Source organism: Manis javanica, chromosome 2 (assembly GCF_040802235.1).
Source record: "Manis javanica isolate MJ-LG chromosome 2, MJ_LKY, whole genome shotgun sequence".
NCBI lineage: Eukaryota > Metazoa > Chordata > Mammalia > Pholidota > Manidae > Manis > Manis javanica.
Window position 1 is genome coordinate 160836471 of NC_133157.1, and position 21320 is coordinate 160857790.

At 37.9% G+C, this 21320-nt stretch overlaps 1 protein-coding gene across 12 annotated transcripts in view; it reads right to left on the bottom strand.

The window, feature by feature from the left end:
• The window catches only part of C2H8orf89 (chromosome 2 C8orf89 homolog), a 41608-nt gene extending 20415 nt beyond the window's left edge, over positions 1–21193 (bottom strand). For 7 of the 12 annotated variants that reach the window (XR_012128252.1, XR_012128253.1, XM_073229690.1 and 4 more), the window contains exons 1-3: positions 15889–21193; positions 2946–3037; positions 49–215 (exon numbers count right to left, since the gene is read on the bottom strand). Coding sequence is in view for 10 of the 12 variants with exons in the window: in XM_073229690.1 (XP_073085791.1) it covers positions 49–175 (127 nt within the window). In the remaining 2 variants the exon portion in view is untranslated. Of the gene's footprint in view, positions 1–48; positions 216–2945; positions 3038–3756; positions 3776–15551; positions 15734–15888 lie in introns of all 12 variants that reach the window. The other 5 variants (XM_073229695.1, XM_073229692.1, XM_073229693.1 and 2 more) reach the window with 5 other exon arrangements.
• Positions 21194–21320: the final 127 nt, after the last annotated feature.

The following is a 21320-nucleotide window of genomic DNA, read 5'->3' on the forward strand; positions in this document are numbered from 1 at the left end:
GTATTATTTCTATACTTTTTGAGCAAATAAAAGTAAAAATGAAGTTACCTCTATTCATCTTTTGTGTTTCTAAAACAGCTTTCCTCCAACTACTCTCAGAAAGAAAACATCTGTCAAGGGAATTTCTGGCAACATTAGAAGCCTCAAATTTGATTTCAGGAGATAGCACTGGCATTTTTTCTTCTTCTTTCAACAGTGCTGATGAAAGTGAGATGCTGCTCCAGATTCAGGATAGAAAATAGAAAAGAAAAAAAGTATTTAAGAGATAAATATTTTTTCTAATTTATTTTCCATCATACAGATTAAATACTAGTAAACCTAAATGAAAAGTTTATCAATCATGATGTAAAAATGAATTTGGGGGAGTTTTAAAGCAACAGGCCTTAATAGCTAAAATATGTAGGAAGAGTTTTTTTTCTTTAAATATTTTAATGAATTTTTTCAAAATTACAGATCACAGGTATTTGGCTATATAAGAAAATATAAAGTCCAACAGCAAGTTATCATGCATAAAACAATAAAATGCTTAGGATTCTTTCAAAAATATTACCATCATACAGTATGACCAAGGAGGGTCTTTGGGACACAGAATGGTTCAACATACAAAAATTAAATGAAGGATTGAAAGATCACATGATCATCTCAATATATGCAAAAAAGGCATTTATAAAATTCAACATCCTTTCATAAAAAAAACTTTTAAAAACTTGGAACAGAAAGAAATTCTCTCAACATAATAAAGGCTATATATATGAAAAGCCCACAGCTAACATCACACTCAATGGTGAAAAGCTGAAAGCTTTTCCTCTAAGATCAAGAACAAGGTAAGGATGTCCATTCCTCATTTCTATTTAACATAGTACTGGAAGCCCTAGCCACAGCAATTAGGAAAGAGAAGGCATCCAGATTGAAAAGGAAGAAATATATATATGAAACCCTAAAGACCCCACCAAAAAATGTTAGAATAAGGAAATTCAGTAAAGTTGCATAATACAAAATCAACAAACAAAAATCTCTCTCATTTCTATACCCTAACAACAAACTATCTGAAAAGGAAATTGGGAAAACAATCCAATTTATGGTAACATCAAAAAGAATAAAATATTTAGGAATAAACTTAACTAAGGAGTGAAAGACTTGTATGCTAAAAAAAATATAAGCATTGAAAACAAATTAAGGAAGAGATTAACAGTAGAAAGACAGCCCATGCTAACAGATTTGAAAACGTCATTTTGTCAAAATATCCATACTATCCTAAGTGATCTACAGACTCAATGCAATCCTTATCAAAACCCCAATGCCATTTTTACAGATATAGTAAAAACCATAATAATTAAAACAATATGATACTGGCAAAAGACATATAGGCCAATAGAACAAAATAGAGAGTCCAGAGATAAATCCACATATCTAGAGTCAACTGATCTCTGACAAGGATGTCAAGAATACACACTAGGGACAGATAGTCTCTTCAATAAACAGTGCTGGGAAAACTGGACATCCATATGCAAAAGAATGAACTGAACCCTTATCTTACACCATACACAAACAACTCAAAATGGATTGAAGACTTAAACCTAAGACCTGAAACTGACACCCCTAGACAAAAACATAGGGGGAAAGCTTTATGACACTGGTCTTACAATGGTTTTATGGATATGATACCAAAGCACAGGAAAGGAAAGCAAAAATAGGCAAGTGAGACCTATATCAAACTAAAATGCCTCTGCATAGCAAATGAAACAATCAAAGAAGTAAAAAGGATACCTACAGAAAGAGAAAAAATATTTGTAAATATTTGATATATATTTGATAAGAGGCTATGATCCAAAATATAAAAAGAACACCTACAACTCCATAGCAAAAAAATAAATAAATAAATAAAATCTGATAATCCAATTAAAAAATGGGTTAAGGACTTGAATAGTCATTTCTCCAAAGAAAACATACAAATGGCCAACAGTATTGAAAAGATCCTCAAAATCACATTAATTATCAGGGATATGCAAATCAAAACCACACTGAGATATTATCTCACACATTTTAGGATGGTTAATATAAAAAACAGAAAACAAAAAGGTAAGTGCTGGTGAGGGTATAGAGAAATTGGAACCCTTGTATGGTATTTGTGGAAATTCAGAATGGTGTAGCCACAGTGGAAAATAGTATGAAGACTGTTCAAAAAGTTAAAAATAGAACTATCATGTGATCCAGAAATCCCACTTCTGGGTATTTACTCAAAAGAATTGAAATCAGAATCTCAAAGAGATACTAACATTCCCATGTTCACTGTGGCACTATTCACAATGGTCAAAATGTAGAAACAACATAAATGTCCGTCAGCAGATGAATGGATAAAGAAATTTTGGTATAGATATACAATGGAATATTGTTCAGCTACAAAAAAGAAGGAAATCCTGAAATATGCTACAACATGGATGAACCTTGTGGGTATTATATTAAATAAAATAAGCCAGTCACAGGACAAATACTAGAATTCTACTTACAGGAAGTATCTAACAGTCAATGCATAGAAGCATTGAATAGTGTTTGTCAGGGGATAGGGGAGAAGGAAATGGGGATTTGCTAATTAGCTTCCCTAATGCCCCAGTCTGGGTTAGGTGTCCCTCCTGGATGCAGTCTAGCACCCTGTACTGAATTCCCTTTAGAGAACTTAACTGCACTGTATTACCTGTTTCCTTTCTGTGTTTCCTTTACTGAACTCTTAAACTCCTCAAGAGCAGAGACTGATTTTGTTTTGTCATGTTTCTCCAGTGCCTTGTGAGATTCTTGGCATAGAATCAACCATCAGTTAATATTTTTTGTGAGTGAATGAGCACAGCTGAATCTGGATAACTAGAATTCTTTTGCTCTGAAGACTGCAGAAAATGAATATAAAATGCCCAGCAAGGAACATAGAATAATGGGCATTCAATTTAATTTACCTGGGGTGGCTGTCGTTCTCCTGAGAGGGCTGCGTCTTGCTCTGGGTTGTTCTCTCTTCAGAGTTTAGTAATGCCTTGCCTGTAGTAGACACCTAATATGTATGATTGAATTGAATACATAGTAAATAAGCAAGATACATGACTGATTATTCTTCTGTGCCCATAGGTTAGAATAAAAGTAAAGGCTATTATGAAAACATGTTTAATTTCCACAGATCATAGAAATCATCTTTTTATCAGGCCTAAAAAGGGATGGTTAAAAAAAAAACACACATAGAAAGAGATAATAAATAGAACAAAGTACATATGTTGTAGGGCAGGCCAAAAAGAACTCACTTAAAACAAATGCTTTCTCAAATTAACAGTAACGAGAGACTCAGGATTGAGATAAAATAATTGTTTAAAACTAATAGCTGTAAAATAACTAATATTTTCAGGGCATACCAAAATAAGTGCACACTTAAACATTTTTTACATGAAAATATAATGGAACAATTTAAAAGTTTTTTATTTTATTGTGGCATAAACACTTAACATGAAGTTTACCTACTTAATAGATTTTAAAGTACAATATGGTATCTACAGGTACAATGTTGAAGAGTAGATCTCTAGAATTTACTAATCTTACATAACTATTGTAAGTATTTTTAAATTAAGATTACCTTTTTATCACCTAGTTTACAACTAGAAGGAAATGTTAATTAAATGTTTTGTTCACTATTCATCCATCCATTCATTCACTTAATAAAAATGTCTTGATGACAATCATATGTGAGGCACTAAGGATCTAAGGGTGCATGTCGCCACATACCGTGTCTGTTGTCCTGAAGCTTAGTTGGGGAGACAGATATAAAGGAAGCAAATAAATGAACAAAGTTTATTTCAGATAAAACACAATGAAAGTAAAGCCAATCCTCATTATTTGAGATAGCTAGGTTCTTTAAAGTTGTTGTGAACACCGAATTGGTGAATACTGAACTAATGTTCCTAGGGAAAATATTAAATTAGGTTCCTGTGAGAATCTGGGCACAACATTTTTGTCAACTGATCAATACATATTCTTGTTTTCAGTGTGTTTTTGTTTAAAGACCCTTTATTTATTATATATTGTTGATTCATTAACATTGACCTCACGGCCAACAGCACTGTAACTCATGCCTGAAGAAAGCTTATCTTATATATTTTCTCCAGAAGACACTGCACAGTCTTTTTGCTCTTAAGAACATTAGACAGGAGTTTAGCACTACACTTACAGTTAAATCACCAAAAAAAAAAAAGCACAAACATGAAAAACATGGTACTAAAGAGATGGTGAAAAGGACATTTGCTTATAATATAAGACCTCAAACAAGAAGGCAAAGCATCCCCTTGTTTGACCTGAGCTGGAAACTGTGTGTCAGGCAACTCAAATTTTCCTTTCTGCACATGTCTGCAAATAACCTGGAATGTACCATAAGTATTGATTTCAGGGTTACAAATAAATTTTAATGATAGGTGAATTAGCAAATAGAGAATCCATGAGAAATGAGGATTGACTGTAATTTACCATGGCAATGTGCCAAGGAGCAGGAAAGATTTCAGACTGAGTGGTTAAGAAGGCCCCTTAGATAACATAATCTTGAACAAAGATCTGAATGGACCAGAAGTGGCCAGAGATATCTGAGGAAAATGTAAGGCGGGAGAGCATTCTTCACAAAGAGAACAGTGAGGGGAAAGGCCCCAAAGCCAGAATGAGGTTAGCATGTTCCAAAGCAGAAAAACTTCTGTGTATTAACATCTATGCCATCCAATAGAATAGCCACTAGACATACATGACTACTGGGCACTTGAAATGTGGCTATAGTCAGAATTGAGATGTTCTGTAAGTGTAAAATACACATCAGATTTCAAAGACTTTGTGTAGAAAAAAAGAATGTGAAATAGCTAAATAATAAGCTTTATATTGATTTTATACTGAAATATTTTGAATAAGTTGAATTAATAAAATACATTATTTAAATTTCACTTGTCTATTTTTACCTTTTTAATGAGGCCTCTAGAAAATTTTAAATTATATATGTGGCTTACAAACATGGGGAGGGAAGTAAGATTGGAAAGATAGCAGGTATCCCAATACATTAGGGCTTTATAACCCATAATAAAGAGTGGATTTTATTCTAAGTACATTGAAAATCTATTGAAAAATTCTGAGTAGGAAAGAAACATATTAGAGTTGGGTAAAAAAATAAATCTCAAATAAAAAGATGCATACAGGACACTGTGGAAATACAAAGAGAGTAGTTAATTCCCAGGAAAAACTTTGAGGAGATGACCCTTAAGCTAAATCCAGATCAGGGAGGGGGGTCAGGCCACTCTGCAGAGTGTCATTGCTGGGCAGTGACAGGATAGAATGAACTGCTCTATTCAAGGAACACAAGTAGTTAAGTATGACTAAAGTGACAGTCTCTTACATGATATTTTTCAAGGAATCCTAAATCTGTATCTTCAGGTCTCTCTTCTGAGCAATAGCCATATATACACATCTACTTATTCGACAGCTTTTCTTGGAAAGCTCATTTACCTATCAAAGTCTGTTCCCTTCAGTATTCCCTAACACAGTACATGTCATTGCCATCTCCAATCATATAAGGTAGAAACCTGGTAGCCAACACTAACAACCTCTCTTTTCTCCAAAATGTAGTCATTTAACAAGGCCTATTGATCTTACTGCCTAAGTATCTCCTAATCTGTCCACGTCTCTGCATCTCCACCGTAGTTCAAACTATCCTCATCTCCTGCCCTGGATTAGTGCATTAGGTTTTTAACTGCTCTCCTTATATCTACTCAAATTCTCCTAGCCTAAAATCTGAATTTCCAAATCCTAATGAAGGTACCTTAACTGTTTTATTTTTTTAATGATTCTTTCCTCTTCTCATATCTCCATTCACCTGGAGAACAGAAAGTACATAGAGGAAGGGGGAAGCAGAAGAGCTAACACCTTTCAGCTCAGTTAGTATTACTACAGAGTTGGCAAGCAGCCTTTTGGGCTTTTTGACAGATGGATAGACATGCTCCCTGGTTCCTCTCATAATTCTAAGATGGAAGCAACCCATGAAGATCTTCTTCCTTAGGATACCTTGCTCAAAGTTCTTACACAGTCAACTGGGGAGTCACTGAAACATAGAAAAAGAGAGTCAGAATACTAGAGTTTTTACTTCAGTTCTTGGATCCTTTGCTCTGGTAAGAGAATCGATCTTCTGCTTGAGTCATCACCAATGGGTATTCTAATTTGAGACTCCCAGATATGCACTCCAGGACCTACAGATGTTCTTATTTGATAATTTGGACAATATTCACTATGTTTAAAATGTTACATGGAACATTTTAAACTGATGTTATTCTCAGCAATCACTTTAGGCAGTTTATGGAGGCGAATTTATGGAAATACATATTACATTTGGTTCTAATGAATACTGATAACATCTAACTTTAAGAAGTTAACACAATGATGAAACATATGTAAGAAATTCCAACACTCCTGAACCAGTGAAGCCATTAAAGCTCCCCCACCCTTCTACCTTACCTTTTCTCATTAATCCATTCTCCATACAATAGTCTCTTTGTGGAAATAAGAGTAAAGTAAATCAACAAAGTAAATCTCATAATGTCACCTAGCTGCTCAAACTTTCAACAGCTTTCCATTGTTTTGGGTCAAAAGACAAAAATCCTTAATGTCATACAAGATAGTGGCCAGTTTGGCTTCCACGCTTCTATCTTCTTCTCATTCTAGTCTCCTGGCCACAGTAGCCTTCTTTATTTTCATGTGAGACTTGGGAGGTAGGGCAAGCTCTTTTCAACCTCAGGGCCTTTGGACATACAGAACTTCATTTATCCTGTGTCTAATTAAATTGTCCTTTAAATATCTGCTCAAATGATACTTCCCTAGGGAATCCTTTCCTAATCCCCAAAAACAAATCAAGGCTTTCTGTTATTTGTTAATAGCAATCTGTCATTTCCTTCATAGCATTAATCATAGTTTATAATCATCTATTTATACGTGATTATTTAATATCTGTCTCTGAAACTGGTGTTTGAATCGAACTCCAAAATCTATTTTGCTAACTCTAGTTTTCATACAGAATCCTCCAAGAACTGTTCCCAACTTACCTCTGTAATCTTATCACTGGATAGTTCCCCCTCCCCCATATTCCAATTCAGGAGTCAGCGAACTATGGTCCCCAGGTCAAATCCAGCCTGCCATCTGTTTTTAGTAAATAAATTTGCATTGGAACACAGAAACAAATGCCCATTTGTTTACATATTTTCTATAGCTTCCTTTGGCCACAAGAACAGAGTTGAGTAGTTACAACAGAAACTGTATGGCTCACAAAGCCTAAAATACTTACTAATTTTACCAAAGTTTGCCAGCCCCTGCTCTAAATTGTTCAACAATGACCTATTGTGTACTTCGTGTTATTCTAGTTTAAATTCTTAAATTTAAAATATATATGTAATAGGAATTCAACTTACTTTCCCAAGCATCCTATCTTGAAGTTCATCCACCCTATTTTGGAGACAACAGCTATAAACAGTGGAAGTTGTTGAAGGATTAGACCTAAGGGTTAAACATATTGCTCTAACTTTAACAATATTGGAAAAGAGAACAGGGCAAGGAAGCCAACAGGGAGACTACTACAATGATCTAGGTGAAGGGTAGTGAAGCCCTAAGCCAAGGAAAAAAGCAGATTGAAAGACAAGGTAGAGGTTAATGAGGTAGCATCTAGAGGACCTGGGAACTCTGCATGACTGGTATTGCTCCCAATGCTAGGAAGAGGGAATGCGCAACCAGTTTGAGTGAAAAGAGAAATTCAGCTGTGAATAAAATGGATTCAAAGTTCCAGTGTGACATTCACAGAAGGAGATGTCCAGAGGTGGGAGTGGGTTTAGCCAAGCGATACCTATTTGGTAGTCATCAGCATAGTTAAAACCCTGAGAATACACAGGCCATCTAGGGGGAGTGGAGAGTACAAGCGAAGAGTGGAGAGTAAGAGCAAGTCCAACGGCACCAATATTTGAGGGACAGGCAGAGAATACGTTGGCTACATAAAAGACTGAAGAGGAATGTTGTTTTCATGCCTCCTACTGCATCATTCTGCATCCTGTGGACCAAGGAGTTATTTCGACTTTTGAATCCTATTATTTAAGAAATACATTTGTAAGGCTATGGCTGCCATAGATAGTGATTGCTCTAATGGATCTGGACAAAGTCAATTTAAAGTCTTCTGGAAAGGGTTCGCCATTCTAAATGCCATTAAGAGCATTCACGATTCGTGGGAGGTCAAAATATCAACATTAACAGAAATTGGGAAATTGATTCCAACCCTCACAGATGACTTTGAAGGGTTTAAGACTTCCATGGAGGAAGTAACTGCAGATGTGGTAGAAATAGCAAGAGAACTAGAATTACAAGTGGTGCCTGAAGGTGTAACTGAATTGATAAAACTAGAATGGATGGAGTTGCTTCTTATGCATGAGTAAAAAAAGTGGTTTCTTAAGAGGAAGCTACTCCTGGTAAAGATGCTCTTAAGACTGTTAAAATGGCAACAAAGGCTTTAGAACATTACATAAATTTGATAAAGCAGTGGCAGAGCTGGAAAGGATTGACTCCAATTTTGAAAGCAGTTCTACTGTGGCTAAAATGCTGTCAAACAGCATCACACACTACAAAGAAACCATTCATGAAAGAAGAGTCGATTGATGTGGCCAAGTATGTGTTAGAGACAATTAAAAAAATTTTTTTTAAAAACAATGCCACTTACACAAGCAGACATAAAAATTATTCTCTCTCTCAAAACCAATTTCTAAATTACAAAAAAAGAGGGTAAGAAAGTGTTGTCTTAAGAAATTGCCACAGCCACCCCAACCTTCAATAACTATCACCCTGGTCAGCAGCCAACAGCATTAAGACCCACCACCAACAAACAGATTACAGCTCTCTGAGAGCTCAGATGATGGTTAGCATTTTTTAGCAATAAAGTATTTTTTAATTAAGGTATGTACTTTTTAGGGGACCTATTGCTATTGCACACTTAATAGACAACAGTATAGTATAAACATACTTTTATATGCACTGGAAACAAAAAAATGCATTTGGTTTGCTTTATTGAGATAATCACTTTATTGCAATGGTCTGGAACCAAATCCAATCTCACCAAGGTATGCCTGTATTATGATACTTTAAAAAAACATCTCACCAATCATCTTTGGAAGGTAATAAAGAATCAACCTGATTTGAAACTTGTATATATAAGGGAACAATCAAGCATTGATAAGAATGAATCCAAGTGGATGATGATAGGGAAGTATCTCAGGTAATAAATGAAGGAATGATAGCTTTAAAATACCACACCATTTTGCAATTCTTAATTAATTAATTAATCCTGGCAATTATGCTGGTTAATTTTATATGTCAACACGGTTTCGCTGTAGTACCCAGCTATTCAATTTAAACACCAATCTAGGTGTTGCTGTGAAGGTATTTTGTAGATGCAGTGAACATCTATAATCAGTTGATTTTAAATAAAGGAGATTGCCCTAAAAAATCTGGGTGGACTTTATCTTAAGGCCTAATCAGACCTCTGAGTTTCCAGGAGGAAAGAAATTCTACCTCAAGACTACAGCATCAACTCCTGACTGAGAGTTTCCGGCCTGCTGGCCTAATGTGCAAATTTACAACCGAATAAGTTAACTCCTTGGGATAAATCTCTTTACATATACACATATATACCCAGATTCATATATATGCATACACACACATACTGGTTCTGTTTCTTTGGAGAACCCTCATGCAGCAATCCTCATCAAATGGCAGCTCTGATCATAAAAGGAGATGCAACACAATCTACCTCCTGATGGAGCAACACCTATTAAGTGTTCTTGCCAAAAACAAAACAAACCTGACTCTGATCAAGACTTTAGATTTAACTGTGAATTTAGAGGAAATACAGGTGACAAAGGAATATATTTAATGACATCACAAGGATGTGATAGGCAAAATCAGATTGTGGAGTTTGACCCAGGACAATTAATCAGTTTCTTTCAATAAATTGTTAAGTTCCTCCAGACTGTACTCAGGTACTGCTTTCTGCCTCCTTCAGTGCTGAAACATCAACAACCCAGCTCATTAAGGGGATCACATGACACAATCACTCAAATAAGAATCTTCAGACTGCAGTAAAGTATCTTTATATACAGAAACAAATGACAGCTGCTGTTATTATCATATGATCAAGATTATTATAGGCCAAGAATCAACTAATAGCTGGGGTGGGGGAGGTACAGCTTGACTCATTGCCTCTTCTCTTCCTTTCATGGTGAATATGTAACTCTAGACCTCTCCTGTTCTTTTTCATACTTCCTGTTCTTGTCTTATGGTTCCCATGCCTTCATCTCCTTTAATACTATAAATTTAAGTATGTTGCCATGATGTTCATTACTTTTAGTTTGTGGTACAAATCTTCCATTTGCTGCCTGTGCCAAGTCTCTGTCTTTGTGGTTCATTTCTTTATATAATTTGTAATCTTTGACTGTGAGCTCATCTTTAGAGAGATTGCTATCTACAGGAGTTCCGTGTCTACAGAACTGTTCCTGAGCTAGGAAACTGCTATGCAGAGGCTTTCCATTCTTCTCTGCCTGGGCCTAGGTTTCATAGGTGCCAGCCCAGTCAATATGTCAACTTCTTGGATTGTGGCTTCTGAAGAATGTAGGAATATGAATTCCGTTCCCAGACTTGAGCTGTGCAGGGTATGAAGCTCTAATGTCTAGCAGCTGACTCTCCTCATGCCATAGTTCAAGTGGATCGCTGGTTTCCTCGCAACCTCCTCAGGCCAATGGGGGTTATTTTTCTAGTTATCATGTCAGTGTCAAGGCACTTGTGGCAGGATGTACTTTTCAAAGAATGATGCACTAATACATATCCATTCCCACATGTTCTTCCTTCAATGTGATGCTGACACTCCTCCTTCACAAGGTCAATCAATAAAATGTAGAAGTGACAATGTGTTATTTCCAAGTCTAGATCATAAAAGGTGTCACTGAACTTTGAAACCCAGCTCCCTTCTGTGAGGAAGCCAGGTGACAGGAAGAGTCCATAGCTGGCATCAACCACCAGACATGGGAGCAAATAAGCCTGTAGGTGATTGCAACCCTAAGCCTTCCAATCATCCACCTGAGGTCCCAAACATCACAAAACAGGGCCAAGCTGTCCCTGCTATGCACTGTCTGAATTCCTGACCCACGGAATTCATGAGCACAATAAATGCTGTTTTCCACAACTAAGTTTTGGAGAAATTTGCAATGCAGTCATAGGAACTGGAACAGTACTCCTTTGTGACTTCCAGCTTTCGGCAGACATTCAACAGTGGCTTCCTATGTGAACATTTCTTCATTTCTGGCACCTGGGGACTTCTTGGTTCCTAGCTCAGTTACACATCCATAATTATTAGACTATATTTTACCCAGCATTTGAAATATACTGAAGCAGAATGGAGTCCCTTCCATGTCAACTCACTCTGCCACACTGCCCAGAAGTTCCCAGAGTAACTTTTCAAATGATGACATTAAAAATGTGAAGAATTTAATTTCTTTTATATGTAAAGATGCTTAAAAATCAAAAAGAAAATTAACCATACAGAGTATATTAAAAAAGATAATTCATTACAGAAAAAGTACAAATAAAAGTTCATTCTCACAAGTACTCAAATAAAAGCAAAATAATATAATGAGCTATGACTTTACCAGTTAAAATGGCAAGGATTTTTTTTTTAATACTAGGAAGTGTAAGATGGGATTCAAGAAATGGCACTCATAAGGTTTCAGTATACGTATCATTCTATTTCCAGACAGCACTCGTGCATAAATATGTCCTCATAATTTTATATACTTTTGACCCAGCAATTCCACTACCAGGAAATTATCCTAAAGTAATAACCATTGATAAATACAAATATTTATCTTCAAGATGTCAAATCCTAGTATGTTTATGATACGATAGAAAAGACAAAACATCAAACACCAGATGGTAAGATTTTCTTTATTTTTAGCTTTGTTTAAACCAAAATAATTATCATGTGAACATATAGACAACTTGTAGACTCATTGAGAAAGCTAATTATTTATCCACAATGCCAATCATTATGTTAGGAGCTGAAATGCAAAAATGCTTAAGCTGTAAAAGCATACAGTCTATTGGAGGGAATGGAGTAAACAAATAACTACAATTCATTATGGTAAATATTAATTATAAAGCTGTGTTTAAATTCTGCAGTAAAACAGAGCCTTTGCTAATGTAACCAGATTGGGGAAGTAATAGCATTTTGCTTTTGATTTTGAGAAAAGGATGCTCAAACTGAGTCCCACAAGCTTTGGTTAAGTAGAAATTACACATGCCAGAGAGAGCTGCATGTCTACTAAAATTCTTGCTCCTTCAAAAAATAGGTTTGTTCCTAGGAAATGGGTACCTCCCTATGTTTGGAATATGAGTGAATGCAATGTGTAATACTTTCTACAGAAGGTTTTAAGAAGCAAGTCTGCTTTCTCCACACTTTCTCCTTCCCCTTGTGCTTGCTGTAGTTAGATCACTAAAGTGCTAATGGATGGCAGGGCCTGGTCCTACAACCAAATGGAAGAAAGCTGCCTGATAACCAGAACACCTGCTCTGGAATTGCTAGTGAGCAAGAAATAGAACTCCTATATGTTGAGTCATTAAAATGTTGAGGTCTGTTTGTCATTATAGATAGCAATAGACTATTACATGTAATTTTTTATTCTCAAGTATGTATATATTAGCTCACTTACTCAAATATACTGAGTATGTACTATGTGCAAGTCAATGTGCCATGTGCATGACAGACAGAAAGATGAATTAAGTAGAGATTCTGCCTTCTCAGAATTTCTGGTCCAAAAGAAAAACAGTACTACTCATACAACTATAAGAAAAAGAGTGACATTAAAGTCTTAGAAGAGATATATATTAGAGGAGTTAAAAGGAGAGAGAGCTATTACTTTCACATGGAGGTTCAAAAGAGACTTGAAGGACACATTTAAACAGAATTTAAACAGGCAGAAAAGTGGGTAAAGGCATTCCACAAAAATATGTAGATGTCCTACCTACCACTTCAGCATTTTATTAAAAATAATAATAATAATAATAAGGGAGAAATGTGGGATTCACATATAAATCAAGTATAAAAATCAAATGAATATTCATATTTGACCTGTTTATAGTTCATAATGCGTGATCAAAACCGAAAGTTTCTGTGATGACTGCCCTTGTACTGTTCACCATGTAAGAACTTATTCACTATGTAAGAATTTGTTCACCATGTAAGACCTTGTTCGCTATGCTTCAGAAGATTGGAGACTGACGAAAATTAGGCTTGGGGTGGATTAATGATTGTGCATTGAGCATTGAGTTCCCTATACAGAATTTTATTGTTGTTAACAACCATTTGATCAATAAATATGAGAGATGCACTCTCAAAAAAAAAAATATGTAGATGTGAAAGAAGCCATGGAGAATGGGGAGAGAGTTTCAGACAAGGGCACTGTGAGAAATAATGAAATGATAGATTGGGGCAAGGTCACAGACAAATTTGAATGTGGCCAAAGTGGTTTATAGTGTCTTCTTTGAGCAATGGGAAGACACTGATGGTTTTTGAACAAAGGTGTGGCAGATTACAGCTAGGCTTTAGGAAGGTTAATCTGGCAGAAACTGGAGCCAAGTTAAGAAGCTATTATAATAGTCTTGAGTGCTGAAGTTAAGAGTAGCAGTAGTAAGAATGCAAGATTGACAACTGAAGGAATTTAGGAGGTTCAGCAAGAAAAATGAATCAAAGGTCCCTGAGGTTGTGAACTAGGGTGACAGGGAATTATGGAACCATGAATTAAATTCAAAGCAAAAGTGTTAATCTGGGGTTAGAGGGCATAAAGGAGCTCAGTTTTCGATAAAATGAGTATAGAACATCCAGATGGAGATATATAATCTGGATCTAAATTGTAGGAATTAAGAACTATAGGTTTGGTTGGGAGATGCAAGTTTTAAGAGTTGTGTATTTACTGATGAGAATTAAGGCCAGAGACTAGATTAAAGTAGCCAAAGGAGATTTGAGAGAGAGAGAAGAAAGCCAGGTTCCCTTAAAAGGTAGGGAAGTGATTAGAGAGGCGGGTGATCCAAAGGAAACAGAATCATAGAAAGCATTGGAACATGTCCTATTCTACAGGAGTTAGGAGAGGAAGGAACTACTAATACTGTAACACCAAATACACAATCTCATTTACTCCTCAACAACCCAATGAAACAATTCCCAGTTACTAACCAAGAATTCACACCTGACAAAGAATACAAGCATTGGAGTACATGAACCTGGATTCTAATATGGGCTGCCCTTCAAGAGCTGCATAACCATAGGGTCATGAGATTAATAGTGCCTCTGACTCTCATAGTTAGTGAGGATAACATTTTGAAATGCATGTAAAGTGTTTAGGACAGTGCTGGACATGTAATACTCAATAAGTGGAAGATACTGGGTTTTTTTTCAATAATAATAAACACAGGTTGTTTTCAACACAGCCTATTGATGGGAATGTAAATCAGTAAAGACTTTTTGGAAGGCAAGGTTCTACCAAAATTTTTAACATACATACATACATCTGACAGAGCAATTCTGCTTCAAGAAATTCATTTTAAAGAACTGTTTCCAAATGTAGGAATGTTTGTTGTTTCTTCATTTGTAATAAGGAAAAACTGGAACCTATCTTAATGAGGAATGGTTACATTAATCATGATACATCTATACTATGATTATAAATCTCTATGATACATCTCTGAAATACTCAGTGCAGACCTAAATAGATATAAAAGGTATTTGCTGTATCTTCATAAATGAAAGACAATTAAGACCCCTTATATGATTCCACTGATGATCAAAAAAAAAAGTAAAAAAGTTAAAGAAAATGGAGGAATAAACATTAAATTAAGAAGTGTTCAAAAGAAAGGAAAAGGAAGTAGAGGGCTTTCACCTTTGACTCTATATACTTCTGTGCTGTTTGAATGAGAAGTATAATTTCAAAAATATAAGAACTTAAGGCAATGTCGAAAGTATTTTGAAGAAATGACATTGTAATGGGATATTTAAACTCATCATAAGCAAGTAGATTAAAAAGCCAATAAAGATGAAGAGCAGGGATTCTTGTGTTTTCGAGGACAATACCCTGAAAATAGTTGTAAAACTGCATTTGTTTAGGGAGAAGCTCCACAGTTTTCACGGTTTTCACGTCTATGACCCCAAAATGTTGTAGGGGTAAAAATGGTACTAGCATAAAAAAACACTACCAGCGTTACTCAAATCTTTTCTAGTATTTTTAACCCTCATGAAACAAAAATTATAGGAAAATCAGAAATGGTACAAAGCAAAGTTGGCAATGAACACGGGACCAGTGCGATCTAATTAAAAGTCAGGGACCCAAGTCCTAGTCCGCAAGTGTGGGAGAAAGGGAGACACAATGGTAGTCAAAGAAGAGAGTAACACATTCTCCCTCCTCTTCAGTTTAAGTCCTGGGAGGACGAACCTGTTAAGGATGAGTCCACTTGAGGGAAGGATGTGTGCGTGCCGGTACCAGGGGAGGAGCGCGGAGATACAGATCTGGCAGGCAGGCCATCTTCCCCGGGTTTCACTCCCACCTCTCTCGTTCCCCCGACCCTGCCCGGCAGCCTTGGTCAGGTCCTCGGCCCCGGCCTTCCTACCAGCTCCCTTTAAAGTGCGTCAAGAGCATCCTTAGAGTGGCTCACATGCCTCACTAGGCTAGTTGCCTTCCTTGGGAGGCCGCACCTCCCTCTCGACCCTGACCCGGCAAGGTCCCTGGCCCTCCCGGGCCCCCCTCTCCTTGGTCGGCTTCCCGGACTCACTGTCCCCGCAACTCCACCTAGGACGGGAGGGGCTTCTGGGCGCGCCTGGCCCGTGGCGGCGGCGGCGTCCCGGTCTGAGGCTCGGACAGAGGGGTCAGCGGGAGCAGCGGACAGCGCGTGAGCAGGCGGCGACTGGGAGCCGAGCTGAGGCCCCCGCCCAGCCTGGCCCTGTCGCGAGATTGGCCGCGGCGGCGGGGCGGAACAGCCGGCTGCGTGCTCGCACGGGCGCCGCCGCCGTGGCGAACACGCTCAGCGTCCGGCATCCCGGCAACCCTCGGGAGCGCGGCGCGCCCGCCGTTCAGCCCCGCCAAGCCCGGCGAGCCGCTCCGTCGGCTGCAGCCCCGCCCTCCCGACGCGCGCCTGTTGCTAGGCGCCCCCAGCTTCCAGGCTGCCTTCCGGGAGAGAGCCGGCCAGGTCCTGCGAAGAGACCACAAGCTAGGATGCGCGCCAGGAGGATACCTGGGCAACTGGGAGACCGCTAGGGCTCACTCGACAGTTACTATGGGGTGCCGCCGGCTATGCACAGGCAGCAACAGGCAGGGGCGATGGGAGGAGGGAGCTGAAACAAGGCGGCGTGAACAGGGGTCCGGGATACAAGATCGGTGGGGCACGAAAAGTTGCGCCACGCCCTACAGGATGGTTAGTGGGCACTTGGACAAGGTTGATGATATTCAGTTCTCTGGGTTGCATTTTTTAAGATTCAAGCTAACCAGTCTCTCCCAAGTACTGATGAGTCTGGAACTTTGAAAGAGCCCAGCAATACTTTTTTGAGTAGCCCAGTCTCAGGTCTATCAGTTATCCCCCCATATTCTCTCACCTTGCACACCCGAATTCCGTATTCCATGCCTCTTTTGTCTAGGTTCTTAAGTGAAAGTTAGGTGTCCCTTCTGCTAGCTAGAAAGCCTAGAAACCGACTTGCACAGTAGGACCTTAGCATCTATACTTATGCCAAACTGTCTTCTATACCCTCTGCCTTCATTTCTTGACCTCTACTATTGCTTCAACTTTAGCCCTGGTAATACAGGGATTCAGATCCCACAGAACTCCCGAAACTGCCCTCAAGCGCACGTTTGGTTTTCATTAAGCTTGATACTAACATTTTCCTAGATCCTCTGGTTAAGAAAACCAGCTCAATATTAGACCTGGAACCTAATGCTAGCCCCACCACTTAGTTATGTATTTCTTGGGGAGGGAAGTTTTTCCCTCATCTGAAAAATGAAGATAGTGGTATAGTTAATAGAATAAGTTTGTATTATTAAAAACCACACTGACAACTTAAGTCTGGGGCCCATCCCAAAACCAATTAAGAACTCAGTTCTGGGGTTACACTCAAAGTGGAGAACCACTGACCTAATATTATATGGACTAAGTATATACTAGCACTCAATATGCGATCAAATGTTTATTAAATGGTCTTCTGTATTTCTCTCACATCTTCTTGGCTATCACAGCCACCACTGACATCTTCCCAACTCCAGGCCTCAGCCCCTGCTGTTTTACCACCAGGTGTATAAATTCTACCTCCTTTGAGAAACTTCCTGATCCTCACAGCAGGAACTATCTCCTCCCATATTCCCCTAACATGTTCTATTTTCACATACTACTCTCTTCACAATGAAACTTAATCTTAGTCCTTCAGAGTAATATATATATATATATCCATATAAACCCACATTTCAGCCTCCCACTCCTATCACCATGCTCCATCCAAACACCCAAGGATTACAATGTGCCATCAACCAGAGATTAAATTTTAAACGGCTACTGCTGTTAAGAGGCCAGACTCACTCCATCAAAAATACAGCGTCAGCAATGTACGAGGCGTTGTTTTAATTGCTAGAAAAGACTAGTAAGACTCAAACTTGATAGTGGTTTGAGTACATATATTCAAACCCTGAGGAATGGCTGGGAAAAGCAACTGATAAAAGTGTATGTAAAAAGCATTTCAGGTAGTTAAGAGATGCCATGAAAAAACGGCTATATGAAAAGAGATGTCAGAGAAGACCTCTTTTTACAGATTGAAAATGAAGCCAAGTACACAGACCTGAGGGCTGTGTGTTCCAGACACACGATTTTAAGTGCTAAGACCCTGCATTTCATTATAAGCTTGTATTCTTAAGAAAATATAGTAGTTAACTGCGAGTCAGAAAACCGAATGGCCCTCCCCAGTTATTTCCCTAGCTCTGGAAATAACCCAAGTTCCTGGAAACTGTATGTTACCTGGTATACAAACTTTGCAGATGTATTTAAGTTAAGGAATTTGAAATGGGGAGTTATCCTGGATTATTGGGTGCCTCAATGTCTTTACAGGAGGGAAGCAGACAGATTGGAGCCAGGGAGAGATGATGGGAGGATGGAAGCTGAGCTGCATTTTTAAGATGGAAGAAGGCGCCACAAACTACGAAATGCCAGTGGCTTCTAGAAACCGGAAAAGGCAAAAGGCTTCTACCCTTGAGCTCTCAGAAGAGCAAGTCGGCTGACACCTTGATTTAGCCCAGTGAGACTGATTTGAGTCTGACCTCCAAAACTGCTAATACAAAAAAATCTGGCCACTGCAACATGGATGGATCAAAGGGTACTATACTAAGTGAAGTAAGCCAAGACAGAGAAAAACAAACACCACGTAATTCCACTTTTATGTGGAATCTAAAAACAAAACATAAATACACTCAGACAAGAGAACAAACTGGTGGTTGCCACAGGAAAGGCAGCGGAAGGGTATGGGCAAAATAGATAAAGGGGATAGAGACACAAATTACCAATTATAAATTAATCATGAGGATGAGAATATAGCAAGGGGAATATAGTCAATATTGCATGACAAGACAGTAAGTACACCACTCATAATTGTCAAGTCACTATGTTGTACACCTGAAACCAGTATGTGTATCAACAATACTTCAGCTGAAAAAAAAAAGTCTTTAGGTTTGTGGTAATTTTTTATAGCAGCAATAGGAAACAAATACTAGGAGCCTACTGTGTTTTATGTCAGGTAAAAAAGACCAGCCTTAAAAAATTTACCCAAGAAAAGGGAGGCACATTTACAAGCAATGTTTTGGCTGGTCTGGTACTAAATCTCTGTTAACAGAAAACAGTGGAGGCAGAAAGTCACCAGTCTTCCCCTGGAGCTGTCCCCAAAGACACACCAAGAAGCTGTCACATCCTAGACATGCCTGTACCACTTAGTTCACGGTATCTGTGTTATGTCTATCTTGCCCATTAGACTGACACATGAAAGCTGAGGTTATTTTCATTTGTCTGCCTCTGCTAAGTGCTCGTTACCATACATAGTAAACAGTAATTACTTAGCACTTTGAGCAAGGCACTGTTCTAGGCATTTTATATGACCTGACACATTTAATCATTAAAATCATATGAAATCAAGTACAACTACTTTCCCCATTTTAAGGAAACAAATTCAGCCCAAGCCAGTAAGTGTGGGCAGGATATGAACTCAAACGGTTTGGCTCCAGAGCCAGCTCTCTTAATCCAGCCTACAAGGGAACCATCGAAGATAAGGAATACTAGGTAACACCAGCTAAAAGCCAGTAAATACAACAGACAACCAAACTTTTAGAAGACTGAGACAGCTAGAAGACCTAATAAAGCTGGAACTTTGAAAGATACAAAAGGAAATGTATTGTGGGAGGTTCTGTAGTAGAACCTACTGAGCAGGCCCAGACTTTCAGGAAGGTTTGTTAGCCTTCTAATGGAAGGTCTGCTGTTGGTGAAACTCTTTCAGGAGACGTGGATTTTCTTAATTAAAAAAAAGGTGTTAATGTGCATTTCCATAGGTTCTAACAGTCCATAAAATACTTTTATACCAGTTTTAGTCCTCACAATCCTGTGAGAGCAAATGAGTATTCCACTACTCCCTAGGAAACTGATAGTTGGAATTGTCACCTGACAGCACTTTTTTCTACTTATCCCCTCTCTGAAATTGCTTAATTCTGAAGCAAACTGCTTTAGATTTCTCGAGGGCAATCCTAAGTGTAATTCCTCCCATACATTTTCCCACCCTCTCTGGTCCTGGGCCCCACAGTAATTTATATGGAGAGTTCGATTTCCAAGACTGAAAAACAGGTCTGCAGGTGTACGAACGGCCAATACACCTTGCCTGTTTATTTATCCTAGGCATTCCTACACAATCCTTCACCAGCTAAAAAGGCTTTTGCTACTCTGGGTGATGATTGTTAATGTGTATGGTTCTTAACAAATAACCATTCAATGTCCATAAGAAGGGAGACTGGGTGTTTGAAGAAAGGGACTACATGGGAACCCTGTACTTTCTACTCAACTCTACGAGCTCTTTTAAATTTATAAAAATGCTTTGTTAAAAACCACCACCTCATATATGAAATGCCACTTTTACTGATTACTATCCCAACTCCTACATTTAGTCTTCTGCATTTACCCATGCGCAGGTAGTTAGCAATAAGCCATGCCACATGTACAATCTTATTACAAACTAGGTAACTCTTCTGAGCCACTTCTACTTTCAGGATACTAGATGCACAAAGACTGGAGGCTGTACTGTTAATCTCTCAAAACAGCAAAATATAATTTCAAAACTTACTCTTAGGCTTCACCTTGAAATCAATATATAATTTTTTGTACACTGATCCAACTGCTAGTACTAAGACACTAAATTTCTTGCAAAAAAAATGGGCAAACTCGGACATATAACACTGGTACTATAAACTAGAGTTTTCTTAATTTCTCTCTGGGATTCGTTGAACCTGAACACACTAATCCAGAAAAATAGCTTCAAAACCAAATAATTTCAAGGAATTCTTAAACATACTTGTGCTGCAACTTACCAATAAGTGGTAATGACTCTGGTGCAAGTGTCAAAAGAATTAACAAGTCACCTGTTTCATACTGGGTCACAACACCTTGGCATATTCAATGAGAACTACAAAAATTTTTATTTAATAATTGCCACTTCATGTTACACCAAACACTTAAAACGTTTCAGTTCACTAGTTGACATAAGATTTTGTCACTCTAGTTTCAATGAGTGCTTATTTAGGCACTCCAAAATAACACACATCCATAAGCACAAATGTCATTATCTTCTTTCACAACATACAAAGTAATGGATTATTAAAATTTCACCTTCATATGGCAGAAGATGTAAAACAAGAAAAAAAAGGCATGTAAAAGGAAAACAACACATTTACATGGTACTTTATTGGCAAGCTAAAGCCTGATAAAATGGAATCTCAGGAACAGAATTTATTTTTATTTGTAAATTCAACTTTTATTACCTTGCCTATAAATCATTCACAAAAGCCTATGAAATAGGCTTTCTTAGAACAGACCCATTTTGGCTAACTCAATGGCACAATATTAAGATTTCTTTTTGTACACTGAAGTATTTAATAAGCCCAACCAATGTTTTCCACTGATACAAACTGACCCTAGTTTTG